We start from the raw sequence: 16,539 nt of genomic DNA, 5'->3' as shown, positions 1-16,539 counted from the left end.
TTTCTCTGGCTCTAAGTTTATTCCTTACAAAACTCTGAGGTAAGTAAGTGTATACTTACAGTAGATTTAAAATGCATACTTTATTTTGTAAAATTTAGTCCTATCAAGGAGCGTTTAAACCTTTTATAATTGTAAAGTTATGTGATCACTTTTGAAGAAAAACTTAAGAGAATCACTGATTACGAGGGGCCATCGAACTTAATAATCTACGTCCATTTTTACAGAAATGCTCCACGGAATCCATTTAACAATCATAACTGGTTCATTTCAGTCACTGCACACAATGCTTCCCTTTGTCCCTTGTAAGTCTCTCAAACGTCTTATTTTAAAGGAATATACAGTACTCCCGGAAGACATTTTCCCATTTCTATTCTCTTCGACTCCTGCGAGCCCTTGTTCTGTGTGATAAGGCAATCTCCTCCGGGATCGGAGCTGTGTAGTTTCGCACCACGAGTGACAAGGACTCGACTTGAATAACTGCTGTGCGCAGGTTGTAATTATGTCAGCTGGAGTGCTGAACAAGGGGACTGATTAATGTGCGCCCCGGCCCAGGCGCAGTCCCTATCAAAACCTCCGCGCAGGCCAGCAGTGGGGACGGGTTAAAGCAGAAAGACAAAACATGCTGTATCGTCCATGATGGATGAATTGCTCCAACAGTCTTCAGGCAGATGTTCCAGGACAGTATAATATACAATTACTCTGCCTTATCACTTTCCCAGGGACAATAAAGCTTCCTCCTTCTATAGCTCATGTGAGTGAAGGCAAAATTCGTTTTACTTTTACAGCACCGACTCACTTATCATGGTGCCTTGATTGTGCTTTTACAGCTAAGGCAGACATAGCTTCCAGTTTTAAACTAAAAAAGAAAAAAGAAAACCCTTAAAAATAAAACTGGAGCCTTGTTCTGAATCTCTTTTACATCAGAACCCACAACATTTTAGAAGATTGTTGTGTTAAAAAATGGATGCAAGGAAGGTAATATGGGTGTGTGCGTGTGTAGTTAAAAACAAGTACACATAACAAGAGGTAGGATTTGGATTCTGTAATCATTACATCCATAACGTCATTTTCACAGGACATACAGAAATCATTAATTGGAAGGAACATGTAATTAATTAATATATATATATATATATATGCTGATATCGTCCATATATTTCCCAGGCACATAGCTCCTTGAGTCTGAGGGTACATTTCCAATGACACACTTATTCACTGCCATTCCTAGGTGGCGTCTTTGAGAGCCTTCTTCCTTAAGACAGCTGTGTTAGCAGAGAGAGAAAGGAAGCTGCCCCAACTATTTCAATAACACCTTGCAGCCAATGCTAAAATGAACCTACCTCAGGGGCGCTGTGGTGAGTATTTCTACTACCTTTATTTGAACTCATGGAAATGGTGCCAAAAATTTGTTACGAGATGTACAGAACTATCTCAATTTGCAAAGGGAAATGTGCTTTTCATTTTTAAAGTTGAGAAACAAGCTAAAACCAAAATCTGAGAGGCAGCCATACCGTCTTGTGGTAACCATAATTTATAATGAAACAAAGCAGCAAAAATTCCAATAGAATCAAAGGAAATCCATACAAAATGCTAGTGAATGCAAAAGAAAAGCATACATCAACCTGTGGGGCAATATATATGACTTATTTCCACTTTTTAGTGGTTTAGTACAACTGACACCAACACTCAGCAGTTATAATATACCTTAAGTCATGAAAACAAATCATGTACCCTACCTCACCCTAAGGAGTGATATATTTGCTTTCTCTTTTCATACTATACACACACGAACTCCAATACCCACATGGTCCTTATTATTAACGTTTCTCTTGGTAGGACCATTCCAGTAGAGTATATGTTTCTAGAAATATGGCAATTTGAAGAAGGCAGGGGTCAATCTAAAACAGTGAAATAGAAGTTTTAGTACAAATGGACATAAGAAGTATAATTAAAGCTGTGATTGGTAAAAGAGTTATACCATACCTGTAATTATTTGGAAGCAGTCACGCAAATGAAAGGTAGGTAAAACAAACAGCAAGGGATGTAAATATATATGGGGGTCAGGTGTCATCACAATAAACGTCTGTGAGTTTCCACTGGCTTATGATGTCACTAGAGGGGCCCATGAGATCTACTGGTCTTAGAAAAACCCTAAGACATTAGCAAAAATTGTTTAGAATAAGTCATAGAAAAGATGTCACACTTTAAAAGATTACATTTAAGATGAGTGTTTGTTAAATGATTGCCCTGAATTGTTTGCTAGTGCCAAGCAAATTTTTGAATTACGTGTAACAGCTAAAGTAATACAATATTTTGTGGAAGTAAATTCCTCATAGAAAGCAAATAAAGTTCCGCTGTTTGAATGTCCATGTAGGGAGGGCAGAACAGTCCCATCACACAGTCTCTATGTTCTCTGATTCAAAACTTTGAACACAGCAAAGGTAAAAGTTGGTGCTACGCAGTATTCCCAAACTGTGGGAGGGTAAAGATTCAGAGGTTTGAAGCTGCAGCTCTCCATCTCGAGAGGTCCCAAGGTGGGAACAGGGAGGCACTGCTGATTCTTCAAAATCGTTATCAGCGCCCCTGATGCGTCACAAAACCCTACCTGACATGCATCATCTGAGCCCTTAGGTAAAGGCACTGTTCAACTTCATTATTTCAGCTGGCTCTTTCACCTCCGCTTGTAAGCATTTTAGTAAAATTTTAAAAGCAATCTTAAGCAAACAGATGAAAACAAACACGCAAATACAATGTGCATCCAGCTCTCTGCGCATGCAGCTATCCCAACTCCCCAAACGTTTTCAGGAAGCAGCCTTCAAGACACTCCTTTCAAGACCAGCTAACAAGTATCCTCACCACGTCTTCACCTCTGACCCCTCGCGTACTTTCTGCTCCTACCCCTGTGCTAGGACCGGGCTTCCCCAGAGAACCCGTGCTGTCTGGGTGGCTGAGGCGGGTGCACTGCCCTGAGTGCTGCCTGCCCGCTGCCCGGAGGTCCCTTCCATTTCTGGAGGCTACTTCTCAGTCTCTCTGACACTTGCTCTTTGCCCCTCTGCTTTTCCGTTTTCCACATTTTCCAAGGGAAATGCCAATCGCATCAATGCTTTAAGTTCGACATACACCAGCACTGACCTACACATTTACTGGCACGTTTCCATGTAGATGCCCATGGGCATTTCAAAGTCAATGCATCCAACCCACACACATCATCGTTTTGCTAAAGGGATCTCTCCTCCGGGAGTGAGGACCTGGTGAATGGCACCGCCACTCACTCAGCAGCCCTAGCCTAGGCATCTAAAGGATGGCATGCATCTTTCTGTCACCCTGTCCCCAAATTCATCCATTTGGTCACCGTGTTCATTCATTCTACCTCCTAACAAGCACTGGAATCAGCCTCTCTCTACATCCATCGTGGCTACTGTGTCAGTTTAGGATTAGTCACTTATTTCTGCCTGCACCTTTGCAATTGTCCTTTAAATGCTCTCCCAACTCCTGCTGTGTCCCTCTCTGCCTCTTCATTTGCACTGCATCAGTGATCACTGCAAAGCAAAATATGAATATGTCAGTTCCCTCCTTAATATTCTCCACTGGCTACGCACTGCCTTTGGGGTAAAACTCAAACTACCTGGCATGGACTAAATGGCCCACCGGACTTCTTGCCCCCCTTCACCACATAATCCCATATGCCCTACAACCCAGGCTTGCTCACAGGACTTCTTGTCCCCCTTCACCACATAATCCCATATGCCCTACAACCCAGGCTTGCTCACAGGACTTCTTACCCCCCTTCACCACATAATCCCATATGCCCTACAACCCAGGCTTGCTCACAGGACTTCTTACCCCCCTTCACCACATAATCCCATATGCCCTACAACCCAGGCTTGCTCACAGGACTTCTTACCCCCTATCACCACATAATCCCATATGCCCTATAACCCAGGCTTGCTCACAGGACTTCTTGTCCCCCATCACCACATAATCCCATATGCCCTATAACCCAGGCTTGCTCACAGGACTTCTTACCCCCCTTCACCACATAATCCCATATGCCCTATAACCCAGGCTTGCTCACAGGACTTCTTACCCCCCTTCACCACATAATCCCATATGCCCTATAACCCAGGCTTGCTCACAGGACTTCTTGCCCCCCTTCACCACATAATCCCATATGCCCTACAACCCAGGCTTGCTCACAGGACTTCTTACTCCCCTTCACCACATAATCCCATATGCCCTACAACCCAGGCTTGCTCACAGGACTTCTTACCCCCCTTCACCACATAATCCCATATGCCCTACAACCCAGGCTTGCTCACAGGACTTCTTACCCCCCTTCACCACATAATCCCATATGCCCTACAACCCAGGCTTGCTCACAGGACTTCTTGTCCCCCTTCACCACATAATCCCATATGCCCTACAACCCAGGCTTGCTCACAGGACTTCTTACCCCCCTTCACCACATAATCCCATATGCCCTACAACCCAGGCTTGCTCACAGGACTTCTTACCCCCCTTCACCACATAATCCCATATGCCCTACAACCCAGGCTTGCTCACAGGACTTCTTACCCCCCTTCACCACATAATCCCATATGCCCTACAACCCAGGCTTGCTCACAGGACTTCTTACCCCCCTTCACCACATAATCCCATATGCCCTACAACCCAGGCTTGCTCACAGGACTTCTTGCCCCCCTTCACCACATAATCCCATATGCCCTATAACCCAGGCTTGCTCACAAGACTTCTTACCCCCCTTCACCACATAATCCCATATGCCCTATAACCCAGGCTTGCTCACAGGACTTCTTACCCCCCTTCACCACATAACCCCATATGCCCTATAACCCAGGCTTGCTCACAGGACTTCTTACCCCCCATCACCACATAATCCCATATGCCCTATAACCCAGGCTTGCTCACAGGACTTCTTGTCCCCCTTCACCACATAATCCCATATGCCCTACAACCCAGGCTTGCTCACAGGACTTCTTACCCCCCTTCACCACATAATCCCATATGCCCTACAACCCAGGCTTGCTCACAGGACTTCTTACCCCCCTTCACCACATAACCCCATATGCCCTATAACCCAGGCTTGCTCACAGGACTTCTTACCCCCCATCACCACATAATCCCATATGCCCTATAACCCAGGCTTGCTCACAGGACTTCTTGTCCCCCTTCACCACATAATCCCATATGCCCTACAACCCAGGCTTGCTCACAGGACTTCTTACCCCCCTTCACCACATAATCCCATATGCCCTACAACCCAGGCTTGCTCACAGGACTTCTTACCCCCCATCACCACATAATCCCATATGCCCTATAACCCAGGCTTGCTCACAGGACTTCTTACCCCCCATCACCACATAATCCCATATGCCCTATAACCCAGGCTTGCTCACAGGACTTCTTACCCCCTTCACCACATAATCCCATATGCCCTACAACCCAGGCTTGCTCACAGGACTTCTTACCCCCCTTCACCACATAATCCCATATGCCCTACAACCCAGGCTTGCTCACAGGACTTCTTGTCCCCCTTCACCACATAATCCCATATGCCCTACAACCCAGGCTTGCTCACAGGACTTCTTACCCCCTTCACCACATAATCCCATATGCCCTATAACCCAGGCTTGCTGACATGAGAAGATAACTTAAAATCAAATGAAAAATATAATTTGGGAGTGGAAAGTGGGACAGAATCTTACTTTTAATTAAAATTAAAGCTATCTGAGGTTTTTAGAACAAAACAGATTTCTCAAATTCAAGTGTCAACCACTTTTTACCTCAAATAATTCAATCCAAGAGATTAACTGATTTAGTTAAGCATAAGCACTAAAAGTTTACCACGTTTTCTCTGTATGGGAAAATTCTAATTTGTTTTATGACATGTCATGTATTTCTTAAAAGTTGTAATTTAAGATGAAAAAAACCCAAAACAATCAGGAAAGATATGACCGAGTTCAGTTAATCAACATGATTCAAAATTTAAATAGTGAGAGATGCCCAAACAGTGTCACAAGTGATATAAAAGATACAAAATGAGAGAGTAGGGTTGTTTAGCAAGATGCAAACCAAAAGAATTAAGAGTAAGGAACTAAAGTTTAAGGGGTAAGAGGAAGGTTAATATTAGGTTAAAATTCCCTGTAGGGAAAAGTATCACATTACATATTATGCATATTATGTTACTGAATAACAGATTCTGGTTTATTTCAAGTACAGCTCACTATGCAGGAAGGAAAGGCAGAACACCATTTTCCAAAAAAGGAAAATATTCGGGAGTACTTCTTGTTATACAACTTCTCACAAGCACAGTACTTCTCATAAATAGGAAAAAGCCCACAAAGGGTTTGTGCTACATTCCCTTAACCAAGAAAATAAAGATGTGAAAAGTGAGAAAAGATGTAATCTTGTTTTTACAAACATTCTTAACCTAAAGCCAAAACAAACACAGGTGCTACCAGGAAGGCAGCGTCTTATTCCACTGAAGGGGTCTGAGGTCTAGAAGGCACACTGATAGAGAAGCTGCCTCATACAGCCCACTGGGTCCCCACTACCTAAACATTCCAAGTTTTTCTCTCCTTCTCCTTCCTTCTTCCAGTTTTCTACAGGCCCCAGAGAGGCAATACTTCAGAACATACTGAAACAAAGGATCCAAAAACAAAATGAGATAACTAAGATCTTAGCATTCTCACTGAACTAATGACAGGTGGTCAAACTTGTATACACTTCAAAGGTATTATTATTTCTCTCAACCCCACATCTGACCTTGTGAAGTTCAACCACATGACCGGAAGGGTGTGCCTGATGCTGCACTGACTGCTGTTCTAGATAATCCTGGTGATTACAGAGCTTTCCTAATAAGCTACACACTGTATGGGCCTCTAATGCTGGGAGATATAGATAGTTACGTAGTAAAGTGTTTTGTTGTGTGATAATAGCTCTAGTGTCTGAGGAATAACTTATTATGCAAGAGACTACTGCCCAAAAAAAATTTTCTATTTTTTTCATCTCTAAGGCCTTTCTTTCTACCACAATATATACAGATATATCTAACGAGCACCCAAGGGACTGTCCCTAGTAATTCCTTGTAGAAAGACCATCCCCAAAGATAGTGCTGGTCCTTTTATAATGACTGGATTTGGGACTCAACAACAGCAGGTTAAATAAACACGTTTATCTAGATTCTACTTTAAGAGATAGCAAAGGGAATGTATGGTCACTTTGTGTTCAGAACGGCTCTTTTAATTAATTTGTGATCTCAATGACGATTTCAGCTATATCAACAAATAATTTACTTAAGAGTCATAAACAAATTATTTTAGATTTTTCTCCCTTTTAAAGATATATGAACCAATTTATAATTTTTAATGCTATGGAATCTATTTGTTTTCCAAGTCTACAGATTTTTTTTTTTTTTACTTAACCAAGTTTAGTTAGATGAAAATTTACCAACAGTAACTAAAGGTCTGACATAAATACTGTGCTATATTAGCACATAGGCTTAAACAAAAATTTTTCAAAGTCTATGTGCTTGGGTGTCTCAGGGCAGAGAAGAAAAGTGTGAGTAAAATATGCTACAAATAAACATAACATTAGACATATACGTTATAGAAAATACAAAACTAAATCAAAACCACAATTAGAATTACTGAGTTTTTTTTTTTTTTGAAATTCACTAATAAAATGATCAGAGAAAATTAGGAGATATTTGTTCAGAAAGAATTCAATTTCTGCTGAAACATAAACGTTAGGAATAAAAAATACACTTACATACAGTACAACTTTCATAATTGGATAGAAAAACCTGAAAATACAATTATGTTTTTTGTTAGGGAACCCCTCAAAAGATCCCATGGAAACTTACCAGAAACATCTACCCCACGTGAAAGACAGTACAACCCCATAAAGTACCATCTTGACACCTGCTAGAAGAATCTTCTTAAGCAATATTTATGCAGCCAATGACCAAACACGGTTCCACAAACCAGCCACGATACTGACACCTACCTGTGGCTCGCTGAACTGTGTGAGGGTGGCAAGCAGGAAGGGGCCATTGGCCAGGACAAGTACTACAAACATAGTTCAACAGACACATCCGCCTCCCAGAGGAAACTGACCACAAACGGAGCAAAGCCCTGCCATCATCATTATCCCAAGAAAAGTCTGCAAAGTAACTGGGCTTCGAGGCTTTCAAACTAACCTTTCAGCCTAGGACACCTGCTTTCTATTCCATTAACTGGATTAGAAGTTAAAATCGAGTAGAACATAAACAGATAACGAACAGACTTGATATTAATGAAATAATGTTGACTGGTACGTTTTATTTGTTTATTTTGGGGTGAGAATATTTAAGTTCTACTCTCTTAGCTAATTTCAAGTATTCAAAACAGTTCATCAATGATAGTCACCATGTAGTACATTAGCTCTTCAGACCTTATTCATCTTACAACTGAAAGTTTGTATCCTTTTACCAACCTCTCCCTGTTTCCCCCACTCCCTGGCAACTACTTTTCTGCTCTCTGTTTCTATGAGTTTGACCGTTTTGTTGTTGTTTTTGTTGTTGTTTTCGCTTTTTTAAGATTCCACACATAAGTGATATCATGCAATATTAGGCTTTCTCTGTCTGGCTTACTTCACTGACAAAAAGTTTTGAATTTAAATTTCGTTCTGTTATAACTAGGCTTGTGGCATCAATCAAACTGCTTCAAATATAAATTAATATTAGACATTTTCATTTGATTATTTTGATGTAGTGTCATTACTCTTCAAGAACTTCAAAATCACCCAAAAGAAATAAATGCTACCTTTGATTCTTCAGAAAAAGAAATGTGTGCTGTTCATTTTGGTATGTATAATTTCACTTCTCTCTCAGTATATATGATGTTCTGCTACAAAGACAAAATTTATTTTTTCTACTTGTTATTATTCAGGGCGAACCCAAGTTTGATCCATCTATTGCTTCTCCTGCTACAACCTGTAAACCTGCACAGGAAGCCAAAGGGAAACGGGAACCCTCAGGGGAGATTATCCACAGGGAGGAAATTATCCCCCGCAGAGTCAGTCCCCAAGTCAGGATGCTGCTGAAACAATGGAAGACAGAACAATGATCCCATCGTATACTGAGGCCTTAGTGCCTTATTATTCAGTAAAGCCTGATAAACATAAAACGTTTATACAGCAAAATTATGTAAAAAGGCATACTATTATCTAAGACCTGAAAAAGTTTTCGTAACTGAGACACTTTATAGAAATAGGTATTTGAGAAATTAATACAAACTTTAAAGGGAAATAAAGATTTATTATAATTTTGTTATCATTACATCTTAAAACTATCCTAAAAATGCTTCCAGCATCATGTAAAGTTAAGACAGAATTCAATTAAATTATTTTTTGACAAAAATTTTCTAGGATACACACACACACATATTTCAAAGGCTTGTGACAAACACTAAATTTTACCTAGTCTAGTCACATGTGTAAAAACTTACCAAATTTGATTATAAGAAATACTAAACAAAATATTTAGAAGAGTAATAAAAGAGACGTTGGGGAATATCACAAAAAGTACATTTTTTGTTGAGACTCCACTACTTGGGTCAAAGGGTAAATCAAATATTCTTAGCCTCCCCTCATTTAAAAGGAATGAAAACTCTTCTTGAGATCAAAACCTAGTGCATTAATGATTCTATGGAATACACTGGCCAAGAGCTAAGTAAACCATCAAGTAAGGAAAAGAATCAGAGTGTATTTCCAAGTTAAGCAAAACAATGGGGGTAAATCTTTAATATGAGGCAGGATTTATAAATTTTATTCCTCAGCTGTATGATATGTCATATTTCTAACTAGAGTTATAATTTCAAATAATAAAAAAAATAGTGAATAAAATGAAAAGTAGAACAGTAAAAACAACTTTTTAAAAGAGTGTGTGTAACACTGGCAGTACTAAGGCAATTATGCAGTTGAGCAAAAATCTCAGTCTTACAAGATCAATAATAGGGACGCAATAAATAAATGATCAAACTGCAGACTTTGGCCTGAATTTCAGTTTTCTTTGATTTACTAAATGTCATTTAAAGTGTCATATAAGATTATCCTTAATATTTTTAATACTGCAAGTAGAATTCTGTGTTACTTTTCATGACTTATCAGTGGTTTACTGTTTAATATGCATTTATTAACCTTAAAAAATGGAAGCCAATGAGAAGGTGAGTTTCACGTAAAAGAAAGCCCAATTACAGCCAACTTTAGTGCAAGTCATCTAATCTCATGTGAAAGCCAGTGTCATCAGTGGAACAGAGTGCAGCTTGATATTAATAAACTCCATGGGGAAATAAGGATTTACATTATTAGAAAGGGTACTTACTATAACATATTAAAGTTTTTTCTATTTCTCTCCTTAATAGAGAAGTGACAATTAAAACATAACAAAAAAATAAAAGTATAGAAAAATGTTAGATTGTTTCCATGTTAAGGTAGAAAAAAATCTAAAGAATTTGCTGCATAAATAATATGGTAGGATAGCGTGCTATGAATCTAAATTTATGCTTCGAAATTATAATGAATACTAATTAATAGTGAAAAAGTTTTGGAGCAATGATGGAATATACTGATCTATAATGGATTAGAATTTTGGATATCTTAGACAGTAAAAGCTTAGGAAAAGGGTACACGTTTACATCTAAACAGAATGAGATGTCACTGCCTAAATTAATAATGCAAACTTGAAATATAGCCCCAGGTTCAAAAGACCAATTATAAAATTCTTTTGTAAACAAATCTATATTCACATTTTTCATGAATAATTATTATAACTACTAAAATTTCTCCACTAATGTTCAATTTATAAAATGAAAAGTATATTTTCAAATGCAATTTAAATAATACTTCAGTTTCTAATGATGGTAATTTACCTGCAAATATGTGTTAATAATGACAACAATAGGAATATTCTACAGGAATAATGTTTATCTATTTATATTAAGCAGACAAAAATCTAAATATGAAAAAAGTATTTAAATATTTTAAGCAATAAAATATTATGGAAAGATACAGATAAGACAAATACGACCATATCTTCTCAGGAAATATGTGATCATCTTATACATACTTTTATTCTGCAGAAATCATACCTACTCCAATTTCTTTATCTTGTGAAAGAAGATACTTTGTTGTTGTAAGGTAGATATCGTAAGCATTTTGTTCTTCCCATGCTATGCAACCAAAACAATCTTTATGAACTTAACTATCTGCTCATTTAAAAATCTTATTCTCCTCAACAAGAAAACGAAGGTATCCATTGAAAATTCTACATTTCATTCATAGTCACTAACTTTAGGAGTGTTCCTATATTTTGAAGTTTTTCATACTCCTGGTCAAGTTAACTTGTCTTTTGTTCATTAGTAAAAGCAAACCCAACCTTGTATATACACAGAATGATAAAACTGCCCCGTGAACAGAAAGTGTTCAAACTAATTACTTTCAATAATATTCAAATTATTAAAAAGGCTTAAATAAAGATAAAATCACCCTTTTATCAAGGACTTTAAGCATTTCAACAGGAAATTTGATAGCGATCACTAGATGTAAACATCCTGGGTATTAATTCATAGGAGAGTGACAAGAGTCTTAGAAAACACCAGCTCCTTTTCACGACAGTGCCTCACAGAGGTCTGACAGGGACGGGATCCAGCTGGATCCAACGCACTGCTCAACGGACGTGATGCTACTTCAAGGTGATAACTTGGATAGGGGACAAGTAACACGACCTCGACCTTCGCAGAAGTATAATACAATTTCAAGCCCAGAAAACCTGAAATACTTAGAAATATGTTCATGCATACACAGACCTGAGTGCACCAAAACACAGTACTGATCAGCCAAACAAAATTCACACCCCAACCTTTGCAGTAGTGCTATTAATAGCCTTAAGTCGTGCTTCTATGAATTTCTTCCAAAAATATCATGGACGTACACAGAGATTTAGGCAAAAGTATTTTTGGAGTAAAAACCTGAAAATGGCATAAATGTCTAAAAATTTAATAAAGTTATTATTGTTTATCAATCTAACTTGAGGCCATGCAAGTATTAAAATTATACTGAAGAAAAGAGTGATTTTCAAACTAGGCCTTTTGAAACTCCAAGGTATTTCAGTAATTATCTAACAATTGATTTTGGGTTTGTTTTTTTTAACAACTTCAAAAACTGTAAAAAAAAAAAAAAAAAAAAAAATCCATCATGGCATGTATTATAATTTTCAGACACTAAAGACCTTCAAGGCACTGAAACTCTTGCATTACCTCACTGAACAGTATCTTGAGGTTTGTCAGGTCAAGTAAAACCTACAACCATCTGAAGTCCTAACCTGAGATGAGAGTGAGAACAAGGGCGGATGTGCACAGCCAGGCTCTGGATAAGCGATCTGGTGTGTTCCTCACCGTATGTCAGCAGTGTTCCTGAAGTTCGTACCCAAAGCACTTGTCTTCCGTCAATGAGGAAGAGGCTGAACGGCTGCAGTGAGCGAGCCTCAAGGGCCTGAGCTCCCGACTACCAGCCCCTGCCGAGCGCGCTCTGCAAAGCCGTAAACTGGACACCACGGCTAATCCAACAGCAACTGTTAGCAAGAACTCCCCCCATTTGAAAACTTTTTGCTTGTCAAACAGTCTTACATGATGTTCGTTAGTGTTATAATAAGTGACTTACAGACTGTAACTCTGAAATCTGTAACTGTTAGATACCACTTTTACCTATTTTATCCATGGGGTCTGTACAAGATCTTGTTTGAAGTAACAGTTCTACGACTTAAAAATTATAGTTTGAAAACCACAGTTACACAGGATTAATGACATAAGGTGGTTATACAATTTGTTAAGTGTGAAAAATAAAATTTATAATGAAAGAAACCGCCAAAAAAAACAATGATTCAAAACAGGCATAAAGTACAGACTGAAAGGATATAATCCTAACAGCTAAGAGTGATAATTAAGGGAAATTTTTATAAATTTCTAATTGTTTCCCTGTGTTTTGCAGGGAAGGCAACTAAAGTATGACCTCTAATAAGGAAAAAGAGCATTCAATAACGTTTGTCTTTTAAAGAATTCGTATTATCAGCTCCTTAGAATTTCTATGTCTACCTCTAATTGGATCACCATTTTATTAAATCTCAAAGAAACACCAATCTAGTGTTAGGCAAAGACAGAACTGAGAAAATGTGGAATGAATGAATAATTGATGAATGAAATATACCCGTAATATGTCTGTACCATTAGATGACCTTCAACATAAAACTTAATGCAATAATGAGGATAATAATAGAGATTATGGCAATATATTTACTGAACGCACAGGCTATATCCACAGGAATACAAAAATCTATTTTTTAATGAAGGCTTCAGGTTTAAGGTATATATTCTGATATGTAACAAAGGCAGGCTGCACTGAAGAACTACCCTCAACGTTTCCACATCTTCACGCACAACAGGGCCCATGAGACCTTCAGCCCCACAGTTGGGCTGATCAAGGCCCTAAGAAGATGCCCCTCAGCTGCCCACGCATCCCATGGTGTCTCACAGACCACAGTGAGCTCTGAACTCAATGCTCACAGGCCCCCCACAGAGCGTGACTGAGCCGCAACTTACAGCCGCCTTTCATTTTCCACCGGGCCCGGGATATGCGGACCTTGTCACAGAGTAAAACAGGATCATTCACCACTCCTGCTTCTCTGCCACTGTGCTTTGCGGCCTCCGTGAAGTCACTCTGCAACCTGGCAGATGTCACTTAGCCGCTGTGGCCTCCGCGAGCGGACGGAGCACTCATGACCTCCAACATGCTCTCCGCACAGAAATGCCACGCTGTACCATCACCTCCCCGCATCCTCACAGAACACACACGTGACTGAAAGCTACCCATCTTTTAAGCCATGGCTGGCAGGCTTTCTCCTCTAGCAGGACTGATCTTGTTCCTTCTCTCTGCACTCCCCTGGCATTTTTAAATACCACTGATATGTGTACTACAAATATTTACTAACATTACCATTACAAGTCACCCATTATGCTACAATATCCTTAAAGGCAGGAAGCATTTCTTACATTATCTTCATTGTCTAAATGAGTGCCTCACTCATAGTAGATGAGATGCCATATGCGTTGAATAACTGATTAATTGGATCACTTGAAAGTCAGGTGTACCAATGGATTATAAAACCTAAATGTGGGACTTCCCTGGTGGCGCAGTGGTTAAGAATCCGCCTGCCAATGCAGGGGACACAGGTTTGAGCCCTGGTCCGGGAAGACCCCACATGCCTTGGAGCAACTAAGCCCATGCGCCACAACTACTGAGCCCACGTGCTGCAACTACTGAAACCCGCACGCCTAGAGCCCGTGCTCCGCAACAAGAGAAGACACCTCAATGAGAAGCACACGCACCACAACGAAGAGTAGCCCCCGCTCTCCACAACTAGAGAAAGCCCGCGTGAAGCAATGAAGACCCAACACAGCCAAAAAAAAAAAAAAAAAAAACAAAAAACCTAAATGTTAAGATTGTAAAAAATGGAAAAGTATTTTACATTTTTAAAAACAGTCACCAAAATTAGGTGGTGTAATGAACTCCCACTCCTAATATATGAATCATGCTTTAAATCATGCTAATTCACGTTAATCAAAAACACAATTCGTTTATGGTGAGTTTAACAGGATTTTCACCCACCATGATGACCCACTTGATTCCACTTGCTTCATAATGGATCATTACCTGTAGTCACACCAGGGGCACCTGTAGGGCTTCTCTCCTGTGTGTACCCGCTTATGCCGCGTCAGATGAGATTGGGTCGTGGAGGCAAAGTTACACTCATCACATTTAAAAGGTTTTTCTCCTGAAATATATCAAGAAGAGTTGTAGATGAATAATTACAAATATTGGAAATGAAGGGCTTAATCTGTTATTAACAATTAAAAAGACACTCATTTCCATGAAATTTTAAGACTACACATACTTAGGATATTTGAACATTTATTCACAGAGTGAGAAAGTTAGAAGATACCATTGATTTTTATTTCTCTATGAGAACAGAAGCAAGATATACATTATGCAGTTCACATGTAACTTATACAAACAGGATTCTAAATTATCTAATCTAAATAGAAACACACAGTGAAGCACTCATCCAGATAAAAACATAAATATCAGCTTTGGTTTAGCACTGTATTTTGAGTCATTTAACAAACTCTGTTAGATTAGGGCCATTATAAAAATCTCAGTGAGGTTAAAACCATCGAAAAGTATGTAACAAAGATATACTTTGAATACACAGTGTAAAGCTTATTAAAATCTTGAAGTTAAATATGAAGGAAAAAAATAAAACCAAGCGATAACTTGACACCAATTTAAAAAGTGTCAGAAGTAAAGAGAAATTATAATTCACTAAGTTGAGTAAAAGGTAAAGAGGCCTCAAAGAAACATTTGAAATAATATTTAACAGCCCTGTAAGTTCCATCTCCCCTGTGTAGATACACCTGATCTCTGCACATACAGCTCAACCCTGTGCTGGTTCAAGGACCTGCCCAGGACTCACGGCCCTCCGATCAATACCTTTCTCTCCTTCACACACAAACTCAAAGAAATCAGGTCTGACTGGTTTTTAACTCCACTAGCTGCACTGGCTGGTGAGCACCTGAGATGGGGTGATTTAATTTTAATTGATGTAAATTTAAAAACTGATACTGAATTCACCTGTTGAAAAAATGTTTAAGTCTAGAACAGCTTGGGAATGAGAATCTACTTTTTGACATGTGAATTTTATCAAACCTAAATACAGATCATGAATTACAGATAAAATATTTGGCCTCTGTATTGAGATGTGCTGGAAGTGCAAAATACACACCAAATTTCAAAGTCCTGGGGGTGGGGGGGAGAATAAAATATTGGTAATAATGTTATATTGACTTCATGTTGAAACGATAATAATTTGTATGTATTTGTTTGAATTATCTATTTATAAAAAATAACTTCACCTATTACTTTTTCCTTTTTTTAATATGGTTACCAGGCAACTTAAAATGATACGTGTACAGCTCACATTACCTGTGAACTAGAGAAAGCCTCACACCTCTTCCTCAAACACAGTTGTGACATACAGAAATACTCTTGCCAAGAGACATTTTTCCTGAGAAATTTTACACATAGGATGGATTAATTTTACATATGTAACTCCACTTGTTACTTATTTCCCATGTTTTCGTAATAGTTTTATAAGTATACTAACATATAGAAAATGAGGGATGAAATATCTTGGTTTAAAATTACATCTATTCAGCTAGCAACAAAACTATGTCTGCCCTGAAAATCAGAACGTTTAGAAATTTGTCCTACATTCTCTAAGCCTGTTTATATGGCCTTGCCCATAACTGCAGTAATATTTACTGAATGCATACACATCTCATCTGATGGCATTTTATCTGTCATTGCAGCCCAGGGCAGCAGTTAGAAGAAGCCAAAAGGACTTCAATCCCAATCCAGGTTTTGCCA

At 38.8% G+C, this 16,539-nt stretch overlaps 1 protein-coding gene across 1 annotated transcript in view; it reads right to left on the bottom strand.

The window, feature by feature from the left end:
• The window catches only part of ZNF407 (zinc finger protein 407), a 417,355-nt gene that overhangs the window by 157,525 nt on the left and 243,291 nt on the right, over positions 1-16,539 (bottom strand). The window contains exon 7 of the mRNA XM_036823222.1: positions 14,767-14,887. Within this exon, the coding sequence (XP_036679117.1) occupies positions 14,767-14,887 (121 nt within the window). The remainder of the gene's footprint in view (positions 1-14,766; positions 14,888-16,539) is intronic.

The sequence above is a fragment of the Balaenoptera musculus genome, chromosome 14 (genome assembly GCF_009873245.2).
Source record: "Balaenoptera musculus isolate JJ_BM4_2016_0621 chromosome 14, mBalMus1.pri.v3, whole genome shotgun sequence".
Taxonomy (NCBI): domain Eukaryota; kingdom Metazoa; phylum Chordata; class Mammalia; order Artiodactyla; family Balaenopteridae; genus Balaenoptera; species Balaenoptera musculus.
The sequence above is the reverse complement of the archived record's forward strand: the minus strand, read 5'-3'. Positions and strand labels throughout refer to the sequence as shown.